A 20,567-nucleotide genomic window follows, 5' to 3' on the forward strand; every position below is an offset into this window, starting at 1 on the left:
GCCAACATGAGTCATACCGCATTAGGAATCACTAATATAAACTTTTAATAATTAGATACAATAATGGATAATAAAAATACATAAATAAAAATACATTTTAAAATTATTGATTGACTGACAAAATAGCTCCTAACCAATGAATATCCCCCTGGGAGACATCAATATAGATTGATACCATAAAACACGGTCTCACCCCATAAGATTACGTAACCACATACTGTAGACTCAATACTAAAACAAATATAAAAATCAGAGATGTTAAAAATATGAAATGATTAAAGCTGATAGATTGCTTAAAGCCAATAGAATATACCGTATATAAATACAGTTTGATATACAACATATTTTACGATATATAAAATATTGTATAAAAAATACTGTATAAAAAATCTAAAAAAATAATATAAAAAAAATATATAATATATATATATATATAAAGGGAAGTGTGCAAGGGAATAAAAAGGGGTCTCAGTGTACTAAAAATATTCCTAAATTCATTTGTCACTGATAAAACAATTGAGATCAAACTCAACGTTTAACCCCCTTGGTACCAAAACTTTGGCCTCAAAAATCCAATGCGATTCCCTTTTGCTCAACTGTCTAATAAAGTTGTCTCCTCCTCCAATGCTTCTCCACTTTTTCGATCCCCCAAAACTGCAGTGACCTGCATATATATATATGTTTGGGGGTTCCAAGTAATTTCCTAGCAAAAAATACTGATTTTAACTTGTAAGCAACAAGTGTCAGAAAAAGGCTTAGGCATGAAGGGGTTAAAATGGTAAATGTTATTCGTTTAAACATTTGATATGTTAGCTATTGTGAAATAAATCATTGCATTCTGTTTTTATGTAGGTTTTACACAGCATCCCAACTTTTTTGGAATTGGGGTTGTATATTAAAATAATCTGAGTATTACTTTAATGTAAAATAGATGTTGTTTCACTAATTTACAGCAAATGTCCACTTCAGAGGGCCTAATTCAGCGGTCTGGAGGGAAGGAAAGACCCTTTGTGCTGACAAGATCTTTCTTTGCTGGATCACAGCGTTATGGTGAGTTTTTGTGATTTTTTTTTCACCAAACTGTTTTATCAAAAAAAAAAGAAAAAGATTTGATTTAAGGTAATGCTGGAAATAATGTATAGATTAGTTGCAAACCCTTAGCTGGGGAAAATTGTAGAAGATAAATCCTAAGTACAGACAGTCAGGTTAAAAAAATTTGGAACAGCTGGGAGGTACAGTGCCTTGAAAGAGTTTTCATACCCCTTGAAATTTCCCACATTTTGTCATGTTACAACTAGGGTTGAGCGGACACCTAGATGTCCGTGTTCGACGGGTTCGGCCGAACTTTAAAAAAAAGTCCGGGTCCGTGTCCCGGACTTTTACCGAACTTTTCCCGGACACCGAACCCCATTGAAGTCAATGGGGACCCGAACTTTAAGGCACTAAAATGGCTCTAAAACACCAAAGGAAAGGGCTAGAGTGCTGCAAATGGCAGCAAAACGTAATTAAGAGCATGGCAAGTGCTCTGCAAACAAATGTGGATAGGGAAATAACTTAAAACAACAAAAAAAAACAGAAAAATAAAACAATGTTCTTCTTCATCTCTGAAGGACGAGGCCCATATGGAGTAGGAGGGAGGTTGAGGTGGTGGTGGATGTGGCGGTGACATAGGCGTGCGCACAGGGTGTGCTGGGTGTGCCTGGGCACACCCTAATCACCTAGGGCACATAGCATTGCCAGTGAGGAGATGGGAAAGATCTCCCTGGGACCTGCTCTGCTCTATTTCTCCTTGCCTACAGGTACATGGCCCCGATACATTACTCTCCCTGCTGGCAAACACATGCATGTGTATTTCAACTTTGGGGTGCACACCTTAATGCAATAGGCTGCGCACACCTATGGGCGGTGTAGGTGGAAGCGGCGGTGGAGGAGGACCAGGGCCGGATTAACAGCATCATGGGCTTGGTGCTGAGGATTTTGAAGGGCCTTAAGGGCCGTGCCTTGCCATGCACCCAGAGGAGGAAGGGTGCAGCCATGCATGCCTAATTCAACATGGGATGCTGTCTCTGAAGCCCATAAACACATCCATGCATCGCCAACTGTCCCTCCTTGTCCGGCCTTCACGCTGTGTGGGGAGGTTCTGAGGGTGCTGCCTGGGGAAGCGAGCATAGAAGCCAGACTTCTGTGTTTACAAGTGACAGAAGAGCGGTAACAGTGAATATGGCCAACCCGGGGCCTATATAAAAGGTAGGGGCCTGGAGCTGCAGCTCCAATAGCCCCTACATTAATCTGGCCCTGAGGAGGAGGACGAGGTAGCCAACACTGCTTCTTTTCAAAAATTTTAAATGAGGGTACACCCCAAAAGAGTGAGAAAGAGCAAAAATGGAACAATGGGTGGGTAAGGTCGGTATCCATTGCTATTCTGCATAAGGTACGGAAAAGTCCCGTGGGATCCATGCCTGGTTCATTTTAATGAACGTGAGCTTGTCCACATTGTCTCTGGACAGGCGGCTGCGCTTGTCTGTTATAACGCCCCCAGCCGTGCTAAATACCCGTTCAGATAATACACTGGCTGCAGGGCACGCCAGCACCTCCAAGGCGTAAAGGGCAAGCTCAGGCCATGTGCCCAATTTGGAGACCCAGAAGTTGAAGGGGGCAGACCCATCATTCACTACATGTAGGCGTGTGCACACATACTGCTCCACCATGTTGGTAAAATGCTGCCTCCTGCTAAGACGTTCCATCTGAGCTGCTGGTGCTGCTGTTTGTTGTGGCGTGCTGACAAAGCTTTTCCACATTTCGGCCATGCTAACCCTGCCTTCTGAGGTGCTGGCGGTGCCCTGGTTGCGTTGGCGACCTCCTCCTCCTCCTCCTCTGCCTTGTGCTTCCACTGTGGCCCCGCTGTCAGATGGGAATGCCAGCAGCATGGCGTCTACCAGCGTGCGCTTGTACTCGCGCATCTTGCGATCGCGCTCCAGTGAGTGAATTAAGGACGGTACGTTGTCCTTGTAACGGGGATCCAGCAGCGTGGCCACCCAGTAATCAGCACAAGTTAGAATGTGGGCAACTCGGCGGTCGTTGTGGAGACACTGCAGCATGTAATCGCTCATGTGTGCCAGGCTGCCCAGAGGCGACGAAAGGCTGTCCTCTGTGGGAGGTGTATCGTCCGTGTCCTCTGTATCCCCCCAGCCACGCACCAGTGATGGCCATGAGCTGGCCTGGGTGCCACCCTGCTGTGAACATGGTTCCATCTCCTCCTCCAGCTCCTCCTCCTCCTCATCCTCCTCATCCTCCAGAACTGTGCCCCTGCTGGACAATTGTGTCCCTGGCGTTTGTGTGTGCAGGAACCCACCCTCGGAGCCCCTTGCGAATGACTGCCCTGAAAGCCTTTGAAATGTTACCTCTTCATCCTCCTCCTCCTCCTCCTCATCCTGTGCCACATCCTCTTCCATCATCGCCCAAATTGTTTTTTCAAGGAGGCATAGAAGTGGGATAGTTAAGCTGAGAATGGCGTCATTGCCACTGGCCATGTTGGTGGAGTACCCAAAACAGCGCAACAAGGCACAATATATGCAAATGTCAAATATGCAAACTATGCCGCAATTTAATGTTTTTTACACCAAAAGGGTGTGTATTGAATAGCGGAATAGGATAAAAAACTGTGTATCTCACACGTACAAACACAGACTAGGCCCGATTAAATTTTTTCCTACCCTAAAGGGAGGATGAGGAAGAGGAGTATGGAACATGCAGCACCCTCAAATCTTCAGAAGTATGAGATGAACCCCAAAAACTTGGAAAGGTGGATCTCTCTCACACGTACCAACACAGACTATCCCCCAATTTAACTGATCCCCAAAGGTTTTTGATTAAATAGCGGAATAGAAAATATGATCCAAAAAAAGTGTATGTATATCACACGTACACAACCACACTAGGCCCCAATTACTATTGTTTGTACCCCTAAAAGGCTAGATGAGGAGTAGGGGGAGTATGGAACAGGCAGCACCCTCAAACCTTCAGAAGTATGAGATGAACCCCAACAACTTGGAAAGGTGGATCTCTCTCACACGTACCAACACAGACTATCCCCCAATTTAACTGATCCCCAAAGGTTTTTGATTAAATAGCGGAATAGAAAATATGATCCAAAAAAAGTGTATGTATATCACACGTACACAACCACACTAGGCCCCAATTACTATTGTTTGTACCCCTAAAAGGCTAGGAGTAGGGGGAGTATGGAACAGGCAGCACCCTCAAACCTTCAGAAGTATGAGATGAACCCCAACAACTTGGAAAGGTGGATCTCTCTCACACGTACCAACACAGACTATCCCCCAATTTAACTGATCCCCAAAGGTTTTTGATTAAATAGCGGAATAGAAAATATGATCCAAAAAAAGTGTATGTATATCACACGTACACAACCACACTAGGCCCCAATTACTATTGTTTGTACCCCTAAAAGGCTAGATGAGGAGTAGGGGGAGTATGGAACAGGCAGCACCCTCAAATCTTCAGAAGTATGAGATTGTGTTCACTGTACCCCACAAAGATTGAGTTCACTGCACCCCACAATGATTGTGTTCACTGCACCCCACAAAGATTGTGTTCACTGCACCTCACAAAGATTGTGTTCACTGTACCCCCCAAAGATTGTGTTCACTGCACCCCACAAAGATTCTGTTCACTGTACCCCACAAAGATTGTGTTCACTGCACCCTAAAAGGATGTTGTTCACTGCACCCCACAAAGATTGTGTTCACTGCACCCTAAAAGGATGTTGTTCACTGCACCCCAAAAAGATTGTGTTCACTGTACCCCCCCAAAGATTGTGTTCACTGCACCCCACAAAGATTGTGTTCACTGCACCCCAAAAAGATTGTGTTCACTGTACCCCCCAAAGATTGTGTTCACTGCACCCCAAAAAGATTGTGTTCACTGTACCCCCCAAAGATTGTGTTCACTGCACCCCACAAAGATTCTGTTCACTGTACCCCACAAAGATTGTGTTCACTGCACCCCAAAAAGATTGTGTTCACTGTACCCCCCCCAAAGATTGTGTTCACTGCACCCCACAAAGATTCTGTTCACTGCACCCCACAAAGGATTTTGTTCACTGCACCCCAAAAAGATTGTGTTCACTGCACCCCAAAAAGGATTTTGATCACTGCACCCCAAAAAGGATGTTGTTCACTGCACCCCAAAAATGATTTTGTTCACTCCACCCCAAAAAGATTGTGTTCACTGCACCCCACAAAGATTGTGTTCACTGCACCCCAAAAAGGATGTTGTTCACTGCACCCCAAAAAGGATGTTGTTCACTCCACCCCAAAAAGATTGTGTTCACTGCACCCCACAAAGATTGTGTTCACTGCACCCCAAAAAGATTGTGTTCACTGCACCCCAAAAATGATTTTGTTCACTGCACCCCAAAAAGGATTTTGTTCACTGCACCCCAAAAAGGATGTTGTTCACTCCACCCCAAAAAGATTGTGTTCACTGCACCCCAAAAAGATTGTGTTCACTGCACCCCACAAAGGATTTTGTTCACTGCACCCCAAAAAGATTGTGTTCACTGCACCCCAAAAAGGATGTTGTTCACTGCACCCCAAAAAGGATTTTGTTCACTGCACCCCAAAAAGATTGTGTTCACTGCACCCCACAAAGGATTTTGTTCACTGCACCCCACAAAGATTGTGTTCACTGCACACCAAAAAGGATTGTGTTCACTGCACCCCAAAAAGATTTTGTTCACTGCACCCCAAAAAGATTGTGTTCACTGCAGCCCAAAAAGATTGTGTTCACTGCAGCCCAAAAAGATTGTGTTCACTGCAGCCCAAAAAGATTGTGTTCACTGCAGCCCAAAAAGATTGTGTTCACTGCAGCTCACACACAGAAAAATGGATGTGGATCACTGACACCTGCCTATCTCCAATCCCACACCACACAGCAATATCGATTGTAGTTTGTAGAACACAGTTTCCCTAAAATTCAGCAGACTCTGTCCCTAACAGGATTGAGAAGAGATCGTAGATCAGGATTGAGTGCAGATTCACCCCACCCCCCACACAGCAATATCGATTGTAGTTTGTAGAAGACACTGACCCTATAATTCAGCAGACTCTATCCCTAAAATGCCTACAACTCGCCCTGCCTAAACACTCCGACCTGTCCCTCAATTCTATCCGGACACAAATGGTTTTTTCCTGCCTATCTTTCCCTAATCAGCAGCCAGCACATTGATGTGTGCTCTGTCCCTTAGCTAAGCAGCAGAATGACGCTGCTGCGGCGGCTGCCTCGAACTTATAAAGACTTGGTCACATGCTTCAGACGGCCAATCACAGCTACTAAGACATTTGCAGGCATGGCTGGGATGGCTTAAGGCACACCAGTTAAACGATTGTTGATTGGCTGTTGAAAGCCCGCCATGAAAAGAGCGCCAAAGCATGCAAAACCCGGAAATAAAACGACCGAACACGGATTTTTACCCGAACATACAGTAAAGTGTCCGTGTCCGTGTTCGGGTACAAAAAATCCAATTATTCGGTACGAACACGAATAATACAGTCCGTGTTCGCTCAACACTAGTTACAACCAAAAACATAAATTTATTTTTTGGGATTTTGTGTGATAGACCAGTGTTTCTCACCTTTTTTTCGGTCAAAGCACCCTTTAAAAATAATGGATAGTCTTGAGGCACCCCATTCTACAATTTAAAACCTATTCTAATTGTTTTACATAATGCAGCAACATTCACAAGTAGGACACCCAATGTTATAGAGGGGATTTATTCTTCCAAAGCAAATACACTTTTGCAAATTGGTACTGACTAGTGTTCCAATGTTTCTCTTCTCCCTCAGTTTTTCTCCATCACTCAGCTAATGTGACCCCAATGCTGATGGAGAGGGGCAGGGGAGGGTCAAACAAGGATGATATGCAGGCAGGTTGTAATGGTGCATAATGAAAACCTGTGGCTTTGTGTAACTAAAAGACAGGCTTCATCCACCCGCTGCCTTGTATACATTTTTTGGGAAATTTTTAGGCATTTTGCTACGGCAATCCTGAAGAAACCTCAAGGCACCCTGGTTGAAAAGGGCTGTGATAGACCAACACAAAGTGAAACAAAATTGTGTAGTGGAAGGAAAATGATAAATGTTTTTAAAATTTTTTTACAAATAAATATGTGAAAAGTATGGCGTACATTTGTATTCAGCCCCCCCCCCCCCCCCCGAGTCAATACTTTGTAAAACCACCTTTTGCTGCAATTACAGCTGCAAGTCTTTTTGGCTATGTCTCTACCAGGCATATTAAATACAAAATGAGAATTTATTTATGGTTGTGCAATGCTCAAACACAGCTTCTTAGTTTTGAATATTATGCTGGCCCTTAACCACCTTCCGCCCACGCTATAGCCGAAACACGGCTACAGCGCGGGCTCTAATTTCCGGGAGGCCGTCTTTATACGGCCTCCCAGTAACAGGCTCCCCGCTAGCCCCCGCGAGCGCGCATTGGGGAAAATCTGTGTCGGCTGTGTCCCTTGGACACAGCCAATCACAGATCGTGGTGAATGGCCAATCACAGCGGCCATTTACCACGTGATCGGACCATGCAATGAGAGATGATCTCAAATGTAAACATATGAGATCATCTCTCATCGCCAGCTCTCCTTCCTCACACAGAGACTGCAGTGTGAGGAAGAGGAGAGCCGATCAGCGGTAAGGGGACACAGAGGAATGTAATCAGGGTAATCAGGGTAAGAAAAACTTTTTTTTTTCAAAATTTTCTGTCTTTTTTCTTTTTTTTTGTAAGAAATAAAAAACCCAGAGGTTATTAAATACCACCAAAAGAAAGCTCTATTTGTGTGAAAAAAATGATAAAAATTTCATATGGGTACAGTGTAGCATGACCGCGCAATTGTCATTCAAAGCGTGAGAGCGCTGAAAGCTGAAAATTGGCCTGGGCAGGAATGGGGTAAAAGTGCCCAGTAGGCAAGTGGTTAAATAGGCTAAAATCCTGTTTTATGGAGTCCTTTGAAGGTCACAGGAAGTATTAAACCTTTAGGATCTTAATTTATAATGATGCCTTCAGGGGATCGGACACAGACAAAATAAACTGTAAGTCAGCCCAGGATAACAACTCCCACTACCAGCATGCCACAGTTTTGTAGAAAAGCAGAACCTAGAGCATGGACATAAGCACAGAGGGATGGCACCTGTGTCTATCAATGCACTCCATGAAAAAAGACTTTACAGAGAGTATAAAAATCCCATTACCTTTCTTGTCTATTAAGTCTTATACCTTTGGAACATCTAAAAGTAGCCCAATTGAGGGGTAGGTGACACAGAAAACACATGCTAATAAAAAAAAAAACAGGTCTGGTAACTGTCTGAAGCACCAAGAAATGCCTAAAAAAGACTTTACGCCCTAAGATAGCATCAGATGAGGCCAGAATGTCTACCTGGTAAAACATAAAGTGGCACTTTAATGAGAAAATTAACTTAGATTACTTTATGCTGGCCCTTGTAGGTATAGCTACGCAAAACAGTAAAAATAAGTGCCTATACTAATTAAAATCCAGTAATACACTATCTTACCCTGCTCTGCACATGCTCAATTGCTTTCTATTATTTGGCACTGTGCCGAAAATGTAGAGGCTGATCAGCTAACTGCCCAAAGATTTACTGCTGCTCAGGGCTTCAGTAAAATGGCAGCCTCTAGCAAGAAGAAACAGGAACAATGCTGGATGCAATCTACAGCACACACTCATTTTTGTAGCATAATTATTAACCACTTGCTGACCGCCGCAAGTAAATATACTGCGGCGGTCAGCCCCTCAAAGGCAAAGTGACGTATATAAACGTCACTAGCCTGGGAGGGTCTGGGGAGCAAGCGTGGTCACGGGCCCCCCCGCGCGTGTGACCGGCGGACATCGGTCACTCGGTGATCGGCGGGGGAGAGGGAGAAAGGCAGGCAGCTTGTGTAAACAAGCTGCCTGTCAGTTCTCCCTGTGTAGAAACCCTGATCATACGGTTCTACTATGTAGGACCGTTGATCAGTGTCCCTACACCTCAAGCCACAGCCAATCACAGTTAGAATCACGCCCCTAGGGACACACACAACCCCTCCCTCTCAAATAAAGTTAACCCCTTCACTGCCAGTGTATTTTTACAGTAACAGTGCATATGTATAACACTGATTACTGTAGAAATGTCACTGGTAACCCCAAAAGTGTCAAAAATGTCAGTCAAGGGTCCGATCTGTCCGCCGCAATGTCGCAGTACCGCAAAAAAATCGCAGATCGCCGCCATTACGCGTTAAAAAAAAACAACAAAAATGACAAAAATCTTTCCCTTTGTTAGTAAACGCGATAACTTTTGCGCCAACCAATCAAAATACGCTTTTTGCGATTTTTTTTACCAAACATAGGTAGCATAAAACAAATTGGCCGAAAATGTTAAAAATTTTGATTTTTACTTTTTTTTTTGGGGGGAATTTCATATAAAAAAATTTGAAAAATATTGTTATTTTTGCAAAATTGACGCTCTTTTTTTGTTTATAGCGCGTGATCAAAAAATCGCATAGGTGATCAAATACCACCAAAAGAAAGCTCTGTTTGTGGGAAAAAAAGGACGTCAAATTCGTTTAGGTACAGCGTCGCACGACCGCGCAATTGTCTGTTAAAGTCACGCAGTGCCGAATCGCAAAATACCCCCTGGTCTTTTAGCAGCCAAATCCTCCGGGGCTTAAGTGGTTAATGTGGAATGTATGTTCCTTGCAAAAGAACATTATTTTTTTCAAGTTGTTATGGGTAAAGTTCCTCTTTAAAGAACGTGAACCGAAAACCAGGTAGTAGCCTCGCAAACCTGAGAAATAGCTGCTTGATTTAAAAAAATCTAGATCTAGTAGAGTGGACAATTACAGAAAAGAGTAGAACCCAATCTTTGAGACCATAAGCTTGAAACCTCAATACTCAAAATAGTAAGTTAGTTTCAGTGATAATTTCTGAAGCGTCAGAATCCATCCAAATTATTATACAAAAGAATATAACTGCGCTAACTAATGAGATCCAGCAGCAACTTAAATTGTGACAAACAACAAAAAAACGTAATATAAAGCTAAGTTGCGCTAAATTGTGATATAGTGACAGAGAATGTCAAAAAACACAATGACTGATGTTATAACCACAAATGAATGTCCTCATAAATATCAAGGGTAATGTCCAAATATCAGACGTAGTCCAAAATCCCATGGATGATCCTCAAGACGGACAGCTGGCATAAACAATCACTCCAAGTCCCTCTTAGTACAATGCCACAGCGTGCAGTGGAGAGTCGGGAGAAGCCGCTATCATAGCGTCTTGAGGATCATCCATGGGATTTTTGGCTCACACTTTATCAATATTTGGTAAGAGGCAGTGGTGTTGGGAGTGGTTCTTCTGACTTCTGTTGGCTTCCGTGTGTCATTCTTTCTTTTGCCCTTCATACCTGATATCTGGTAAGCATTTGGGACTTAAGGGTGTCGGTGCCTTCACTTTCAATCTTGTGTCTGGTTGGCTTTGGTGATGGTGTGCACTCCTTAGGGTGATTTGTATCAATGCCAAACAGTATTATGCTATGGAAGCCTTTAATTTCTTTCTACATGTAATTGCCACCCAACATTGAGACAACCATGAGCTCGCTGATCTGAGGCTGTTGGATTCAATACACTTCTGGGATTTTTTGGGCGAATTCTTTCTCTTTATCTGGTAAGGAGACTACATAATTGGTGGCCTATTCTATCTTTGACTTTGGGATTCCGGATTTTGGACTACGTCTGATATTTGGACATTACCCTTGATATTTATGAGGACATTCATTTGTGGTTATAACATCAGTCATTGTGTTTTTTGACATTCTCTGTCACTATATCACAATTTAGCGCAACCTAGCTTTATATTACATCCAAATTATTGTAATGTCTGGACAGTCAAGAACATGTCTGTCATAGTGGGAAATGATACAGAAGACTTTCAGCAAACCTATTAAATTTCAGCTGATGTTTCCCAATACACCCATCTGTTCCACATGTTCAGTAAGCAAGGAGTCAATGGCAGCAGTGACTATCTCTTTTTTAAAGGATTTCAACCAGTTAGACATGGTTTGAGAAAGTAAATTCAAAGCCAATATTAGGTACAAGGCAGGGCCTGCCAATGAGAACACAGCTCTGTCTGTAAAAAGGGTTTCCAACTGCTTTTTGGTTGGGTCCTTAACCACTTGCCGACCACCTAACGTTAGAAAGGGAAGACGAATGGGCCAGGGGGACTTTTAAAGGGATACTGTCATCAGGACAAATAGCAAAAAATCAAACATATATGTAAAAAATGAACAAATTTTATTATACAAAACCAAAAAGAAGAAGGAAGGGAAACATTAAAAGTAATTATTATCGTGTTGACAAAACACCAATAATATTACAGCATACAGAGCAATTGAAAATAGTCATACAGTACATACAACATAAAGGCTCAGGAGAGCCAAATATCCACAGAGGGCTGGTGTAGATCACGCTGTCCACTGCAGACCTGTGCCAGAGATGGTAAGACTGGTGGGTCTGGTGTGTTGGACCCGGGTGTCTATACCTAAACCCAGCCCGACATGTTTCGCGGGTAACCGCTTCCTCAGGGGCAAATAACGTGGGTATGTATATCAACAATTGCTACTACAATATTAAGAAAGAACAAAATCAGTACATATCTATTTAGAAAACATATCACACAATAAATCTGATAATAGTAGGTCAAAACAAAGGTGAGCGCCAACTAACATATAACCCACCTGTGTATAGCCGGTTCTAAAAGCAAATGGAGACCTAGGGGATCACGACTGGGACAAGTACCCCCACGGCGGACATGGGAGCAGTCCAAGCCAGATAGGGGTCCAAACCAAGACGTTTGAGATGACTGTATTCTGGATAATGAAAATATATAATCAAAATTGGATAATTGGATTAGATGCTTGTATATGTCAACTCCATGGTGGGAGGAGGACTTACCAAAATAACAGTATACTTATGTACGTCCCCTGTAATGTCTCATGACAGAGCTAGGGGGTGGCTGCTGGAATAGCCAGGACTGGTGAATGGAAGATTGGGTCGATATCAGGACCAACAGACCCTGTGTCCATAAGGAAAACAGAAAACGCAGTGTTTAAGTGTTTAGTTAAGAACCAATGCGTGAACGCAAAAGAGGAAATAGAAAGAAGGATGAACCCATCTCGGTGATTAGAGGATATCATATAAGCACGTCATGCTGCAAGTAGGCCAGCAAACAAACACCAAAACCAAGTGCACACATCACCAAAAGTGAATAAATGAGAAAAGGAAGTGAGGGCAAAATGGTTACAAAAAAGTGGCATGAAGCAGTGATGGAAGTCAGAAAATGGAAATGTGAGAGAGGAGTATGGACAGCGAAGACAAACCAGAGGGGTGAATACCAAGAGCCTGGACATCTCAAAGGGTAGTGGTAGTTGAATCAATTAGGCAATGGAGAGTGCAATGAGTAGAGCAAAATAGAGCTTAATGAGTACAATTTTCCATTTTCTGACTTCCATCACTGCTTCATGCCACTTTTTTGTAACCATTTTGCCCTCACTTCCTTTTCTCATTTATTCACTTTTGGTGATGTGTGCACTTGGTTTTGGTGTTTGTTTGCTGGCCTACTTGCAGCATGACGTGCTTATATGATATCCTCTAATCACAGAGATGGGTTCATCCTTCTTTCTATTTCCTCTTTTGCGTTCACGCATTGGTTCTTAACTAAACACTTAAACACTGCGTTTTCTGTTTTCCTTATGGACACAGGGTCTGTTGGTCCTGATATCGACCCAATCTTCCATTCACCAGTCCTGGCTATTCCAGCAGCCACCCCCTAGCTCTGTCATGAGACATTACAGGGGACGTACATAAGTATACTGTTATTTTGGTAAGTCCTCCTCCCACCATGGAGTTGACATATACAAGCATCTAATCCAATTATCCAATTTTGATTATATATTTTCATTATCCAGAATACAGTCATCTCAAACGTCTTGGTTTGGACCCCTATCTGGCTTGGACTGCTCCCATGTCCGCCGTGGGGGTACTTGTCCCAGTCATGATCCCCTAGGTCTCCATTTGCTTTTAGAACCGGCTATACACAGGTGGGTTATATGTTAGTTGGCGCTCACCTTTGTTTTGACCTACTATTATCAGATTTATTGTGCGATATGTTTTCTAAATAGATATGTACTGATTTTGTTCTTTCTTAATATTGTAGTAGCAATTGTTGATATACATACCCACGTTATTTGCCCCTGAGGAAGCGGTTACCCGCGAAACATGTCGGGCTGGGTTTAGGTATAGACACCCGGGTCCAACACACCAGACCCACCAGTCTTACCATCTCTGGCACAGGTCTGCAGTGGACAGCGTGATCTACACCAGCCCTCTGTGGATATTTGGCTCTCCTGAGCCTTTATGTTGTATGTACTGTATGACTATTTTCAATTGCTCTGTATGCTGTAATATTATTGGTGTTTTGTCAACACGATAATAATTACTTTTAATGTTTCCCTTCCTTCTTCTTTTTGGTTTTGTATAATAAAATTTGTTCATTTTTTACATATATGTTTGATTTTTTGCTATTTGTCCTGATGACAGTATCCCTTTAAAAGTCCCCCTGGCCCATTCGTCTTCCCTTTCTACATTTAATTGGGACGTGGATACTTGTACCTCTCGATCTATTCTCAATTTGTTAGCTGTCCCCTTTTTTCAGACCACTTAACGTTGATTTACTGCGGCACTCAGCTGCTTGCAGGCAAAGTAACGTAGACCTACGTCGCTCGCCCCTGCCGCTCTGGGGCGCGCGCCCCTGGCCCCGCTGATTATCTGATTGGGTTCAGAACTGATCAGTCATCACTCATCAGGTCCAGGCCAATGATTTTTGGCCTGGACCTGTTGATCGGTCCTGCCCAATCAGATACTGTCAGTGCCTGTGCAATGTAAACACAGGCACAGAATAGACCTTCTCTCTCCTCCCCAAATCCTTTTTGGATTCATCGAGAGGAGAGAGCGGATCTGAACTGTGAGTACTGCACCAACACACCCACACACACATAAGCTAGGCACATTTAACCCCTGATCACCCCCAGTTAACCCCTACACCCCCTGTCACAACACACACTGTATACAGTATATAGCAGTTTCCTATATACCTGTATTCCTATATACCTATATACCAATAAAGATTTAACCCCCTGATCCCCCTCTGATCACCCCCAGTTAACCCCTTCCCTTCTGTCACATTGCACACTAATATACAGGTAATATAGTGTTTTAATGTATTTTGTATTAGTGTGATTGTGACTTGAGTTAGCGCTAGCGAGTACATTTCTGTCCCAAGTAGGTTTAGGGTGCCCGCCACCCCCCCCCCCCCAATAAAGATAAACCCCCTGATCACCTCCAGTTAACCCCTTCATTGCCCTGTCACCGTGTCACTTTTATAGTGTACAGTTTTTTTTCTGATCACTATTATTAGTGTCACAGGTGACATTAGTTAGCGTCAGTCTAGGATAGCGCAGATCCCCGGCGCATATTTAGAAATATTAGTTAACCCCTTGAGTACCACATACACACACACATACATACACCTCCATTACTAGTATAGTGTTTGAACAGATTAATATCTGATCTGATCAGAACTATACTAGCGTTCCCAATAGTTTAGGGTTCCCAAAACGCGGTGTTTGCACGATCAGCACTGATTCCTGCCAGCACCTGCATTTAGCCCCTCCGCCCACCCCACCCAGGCAAGTGTAGTAATCAATAGATTACTGTCACTTCCAATAAACACAAATCACACAAAACCGCTGTGTTAGCAGAGTCAGGCATGATCCCTGCTAGCACTAGCAGTTGAAATAGTCCTTGACAACCAGATGCTTTTTTACCTGTGAGTCACACTACTGTACCAGTAAATTTAGTTGCTAAAATGACCAAACAGTGGTACAGTAGTGCAGAGGCCTACAGTATATTGACCATGTCAGATGAAAGCGATGGGGAAGCATCACTGGCAGAATCAGGGTCAATATACGAACCTGAAGAAAGCAGTGGCTCCCTGACAGACAGCTCCGACGACGGATGGGTCCCTGTTAGAACCAGGCGTACCCGACCCCATTCTGGAGTTGAAGAGGTGCAGAGATAGCAGCGTGCTCGTATGGAGCAGAGTGTCGGTACTAGTGCCACTCAGCCTTCTGGTGATCTGGCGAGCACCAGCGGCCTAGTACACCTGGACCTAGAACAACCAGCACTGCAGTATCACTTGGTGACGTGGCGATTCCCATAAGTGCTGTTGAAGCTGGCCGCCTTGCTATGAAACAGTATTTCCCCAGCAAGCGTGCCAGATACAGGGTCAAGCTGTATAAGCTCTGTGACAGGGCCACAGGCTATACAGTTAGTTTCCAGGTTTACAAGGGAAAAGATAGCACTATGGAGCCCCCCAACTGCCCAGACTACATAGGGAGCAGCGGCAAGATAGTATGGGACTTGGTATCACCCTTATTCGGAAAGGGGTACCATTTGTACGTGGATAATTTTTATTCAAGCGTGTCACTATTTATTCACCTGCTCGAATTACAAATTGGAGCATGTAGCACCGTGTGACCTAATCGCCGGGGCTTCCCCCAACGGCTTGTAAATTCCCGTCTTAATCTTGGGGAGAGAGCCTACTTGAAAATGGCCAAATTGCTTGCAGTGAAGTGGAGGGATACACGGAATGTTTTCGTTCTGTCCTCCCTTCACGCAGACACGACATTTGAAATTACTACGGCAACTGGTGTTATGGAGAAACCCCTCTGTGTCCACGACTATAATCTTAATATGGGAGGGGTGGACCTTAATGACCAGCTTTTGGCGCCATACTTAGTAGCCCGTAAAGCCAGACGCTGGTACAAAAAAGTGCCTGTTTATTTATTCCAATTGGCTATGCTGAACGCCTTTGTGCTATACAAAGAATGAGGATGAACTTGATCCTTCAGAGAATTCCAGGAAGAGATCATCGGAGCCAACCTGTATCCAGGAGGTGCTCCTGCCCAACTTCCCCTTCCAGATGCAGTGAGCCGGCTGCATGAGAGGCACTTTCCACAAGTCCTCCCGAGTACCCCTACCCAAAGATACCCCCAAAGAAGATGTTGTTTCTGTAGCAGGCGCGGATTTAGGCGTGACACCCGCTATTATTGTCCCGACTGTCCGGTCTCTGCATCGGGGACTGTTTCCGTCGCTACCACACACTGGTGGAGTTTTAGTGTAGGGTACAGCACGACACAAGCCAAAAACAGTTGTCGTTTGAGTTATTTTTCTGTTCTTCTACTCTTCCTACTGTACTTTTAAAGGACTTTGTTTGTTTTTCATTCTATTGTTAACCAGTTTGCTTTGCAGTTACACTCATCGGCTACCACACTGATTTTATATATTCTGACACAAACAGCGTTTGCGCTCAGCATATATGGATACCTCTGATGGCAGCGCTGTTGTAGGTGATTTCACTACCACAGTTAAAATACCATTAGGTATACATGGAATTTTGGCATGTATACCCGCCATTAAGAAGTGGGTTTGGATGTTTGGGTGGTTAATGGTGGGTATACTACACAATTTTCTTGCAGAGATTTCTGATAGGTTCTTTTATTTTTGTTCAGCCCACAGGCTGCATGAAAAAAAAAAAAACTACACTATATGCCAAACAAGGACCAGCAATGTACTGAGCTCTGAAGAAACCGACTGCTCGTCGGTGAAACGCGTCAGCGTTGGCGTTGTGGCATCTTACACTGTGTCCCCCTGTGCAGCATAGTCCATATTGCTCGCCATCTCTTTGGCTACTGTCAGCGGCTGTTCCCCTTACTAGGCACCCGGCGGATCGTACCTACCGGAAGTGACGTCTTTCACTCATACCAGGAAGCAACTGGATCCTCTATGCCGTGGTAGCCGATAACCGGGTTGAACGCCGCTCCGGAGAAGACAGCGGACCGGTCTGCACAGTACAACAGGACTGGGACGGAGCTCTATACCTCCATGGATCCCATCTAGAGCACAGCCGGACCGCATACCCCCACAACATCTGCAGGTAAAGCTGCCTTTACTGTTATACCAGTGGAACATTTCCCCGTGTTGGCTGTACCTCAGTTTTCTGCATGAGGACATCGTCACTTAATCGGTACATGCAGCAGCGGATCCGGAGCTCTACTGGACTCCAGCAGCCGAGTAGCACACTCCTCCATCAACTCCTTGAGACCTACCCTTTGTCCCCTTTTTTTGCAGTGAAGCTTATTCCTTCCCTTTGAGAGGACTGCAGGACTTCCTTGTGCCTCATACATACACCTACACGGACACACCGTGAGGTTCATTTAGCACTAGTGAGCTATTAATTCCCATTAATTTACACAGGAGTACGTTCATTTACTGTGCTATCGGATGCATCCATAGAGGTCATTACATACCACCTGGCAAGTGTACCGACCACATGTTCGATACATGTCTGTTGGTATGTTAGGTCATACACGAGTTATTGGAACCATTATCTGATTGTTATTTTCTCATTTAGGTGTATCCACTACTCCAGATAATCCATTGGTTTTCTTTCTCATTAACGATTTGACACGCTCCAGTCCCATTCTTTACATGTGTTTCATGCCACTTTTTATTGTATGTTTTTTAACAAGTGTCTAAGCAGTGTGTTCCTCCATTGCCCTGTATTGAGTCCTATTTTCGTATTCTCACAGGCATAAGTGCCTAAATAAAATTTAATTTTTTACATTATATTTTTTGCTCGAGTATCCTTAGTTGGTTTTCCGTGGGAGTGCTCCATTTTGGGCCACTCCCACAATTTTTGTTTTTTCGTATCTGTATACTCACCCAACGGTTACTCCATGCTTTTTTCTCTAGCCTTCTAATTGTGTTATCATACACAATTGTGTAGCTAGACATAATATCTGCTTCGGCATCTCTGAGGCCCATAACGGATTACCACATACCCTATTATTTTTGTAGGTGATTTCACTACCACAGTTAAAATACCATTAGGTATACATGGAATTTTGGCATGTATACCCGCCATTAAGAAGTGGGTTTGGATGTTTGGGTGGTTAATGGTGGGTATACTACACAATTTTCTTGCAGAGATTTCTGATAGGTTCTTTTATTTTTGTTCAGCCCACAGGCTGCATGAAAAAAAAAAAACTACACTATATGCCAAACAAGGACCAGCAATGTACTGGTACGTTGCTGGACTTTGAGTGGTTATACCAGGATGATGCCTGCAGATTTAGGCATCATCTAGGTATCGTTTTTTTTATAGCCAGTGGTCGGCTTACATGTAAAAGCAATCCTAGCAGATGATTGGCCGCTAGACTGCTTTTACAAGCAGTGGGAGGGGACTCCGCCACCTTCCGCTGCCTTCCCTGATTTTTCTCAAGCTCTCCTTTACCACCGGTTAACCAGAGAGTGCAGCCGGTGGTTCAATTATCTAACCATAGAGCTGATTGGAGACTAGAATGGCTCCAATCATCTCTATGGCCTAAGATACCGGAAGCTACAAGCATTTCATGACTTCTGTTTCGCCAGAAATAAACAGCGTCATTGGGAAAATGGGAAAGCATTTTATCACACCAATTTTGGTGTGGTCAGATGCGTTAAGGCCAGAGGAGAGATCTAGAGTCTAAAATACCCCAATTTTTTTTAAAATGAGTACCTGTCACTACAGATTGCTATTATAGGGGATATTTAAACTCACTGTGATAACAATAAAAATGATAAAAAAAGAAAAAATTAAAGCAAAGGTGTCAAAATAACATAAAAAAGCAAAAAAAAAAAAAAAATAAGCCCTCCTGTTCCCCCGTGTTTGTGCACAAAGGCGCACGCAAGCGTTGGTCTAGTGTCATATGTAAACCGCAATTGCAGCATGCATGTGAGGTATCGCCGTGAACGCCAGGTCGAGGGCAGTAATTCTTGCAGTAGACCTCCTCTGTAAGTCTAAAGTGGTAACCTGTAAAGACTTTTAAAGGCTTTTAAAAATGTACATAGTTTGTTGCGGCTGCACAGGCGTGCGCAATTTTTAAAGCATGTCATGTTTGGTATCTATGTACTCGGCATAAGATCATCTTTTAAATTTTACCAAACAATTTGGAATTATATAGTGTATTTGTGCATTCAATTTTAAAAAAAATTATTTTTTCCACAGAAATTGCGTTTGGAAAATCTGTGCGCAAATACCGTGTGACAAAAAAATTTGCAACATCCACCGTTTTGTTCTATAGGGCCTCTGCTTTAAAAAAATATCTAATGTTTGGGGGTTCAAAGTAATTTTCTAGTAAAAAAAAATTTATTTTTTCGTGTAAACAAAAAGTCACAGAAAAGGCTTGGTTTTCAAGTGGTTAGAAGAGTGGGTGATGTGTGGATAAGATTGAGCATAAAATGCCGGGACAGTTCAAACACCCCCCCAAATGACCCCCTTTTTAAAAGTAGACACCCAAAACTATTTGCTGAGTCCATGGAGTATTTTATATATCTTTTTTAAACAAACTTGTCACTAAATGATATATTGCTCACGCGTGCCATGGGTATATCTGAAATGACACCCCAAAATACATTCTGCTGCTTCTCCTGGGTACAGGGATACCATGTGTGAGATGTTTTGGGAGCCTAGCTGTGTACGGAACCCCGAAAGCCAATCACCACCTTCAGGTTTTCTAATGGCGAAAAAATTGTGCATTTCACCTCCGCACTACCTGTCACAGTTTCAGAGGCCCTGAAAGTTCAAGATAGTACAAAACCCCCCCAAATGACCCCATTTTGCATAGTAGACACTCCAAGCTATTTGCTGAGAGGCATGGTGAGTCTATGGAATATTTAATATTTTGCCACAAGTTTCGGGAAATTTTTTTTTTTGTTTTTTTACACAAAGTTGTCACTAAATGATATATTGCTCACACATGCCATGGGTATATGTGAAATGAAACCCCAAAATACATTCTGCTGCTTCTCCTGAGTATGGGGATACCCCATGTGTGAGACTATTTTGCAGTCTAGCCACGTACAGGACCCCGAAAATCAATCACCACCTTCAGGCTTTCAAGTGCGTAAATTGTTGAATTCACTCTTTACTACTATCACAGTTTTGAAGGCCATGAAATGCCAAGATAGCACAAAACCCCCCCAAGTGACCCTATTTTGCAAAGTAGACACTCCAAGCTATTTGCTGAGAGGCATGTTGAGTGTTTTGCAGACATTGGGGACATTGTCATTTCTTCTCAAAATTTTTGCTCTTTTTTTATTAATATCGCAAAAAATAAAAAGCGCAGAGGTGATCAAATACCACCAAAAGAAAGCTCTGTTTGTGGGGAAAAAAAGGACGTAAATTGTTTGGGTACAGCATTGCATGACCGCGCAATTGTCATTTAAAGTCATGCAGTGCCAAGTTGAAAAAAGGGGCCTGGTCTTTGAGCAGCCAAATGACAGTTGGATGGCAGGAGGTGACCAATGTCAATGTAGGTTGTAGG

At 43.3% G+C, this 20,567-nt stretch overlaps 1 protein-coding gene across 3 annotated transcripts in view; it reads left to right on the plus strand.

Moving 5' to 3' along the window:
• Window positions 1-20,567, plus strand: part of GANC (glucosidase alpha, neutral C) — a 183,876-nt gene that overhangs the window by 112,395 nt on the left and 50,914 nt on the right. For all 3 annotated transcript variants that reach the window (XM_082242918.1, XM_082242920.1, XM_082242919.1), the window contains one exon: window positions 954-1,050. In XM_082242918.1, coding sequence (XP_082099044.1) covers window positions 954-1,050 — 97 coding nt within the window. The remainder of the gene's footprint in view (window positions 1-953; window positions 1,051-20,567) is intronic.

The sequence above is a fragment of the Pelophylax lessonae genome, assembly GCF_965119305.1.
Source record: "Pelophylax lessonae genome assembly, chromosome: 13".
NCBI lineage: Eukaryota > Metazoa > Chordata > Amphibia > Anura > Ranidae > Pelophylax > Pelophylax lessonae.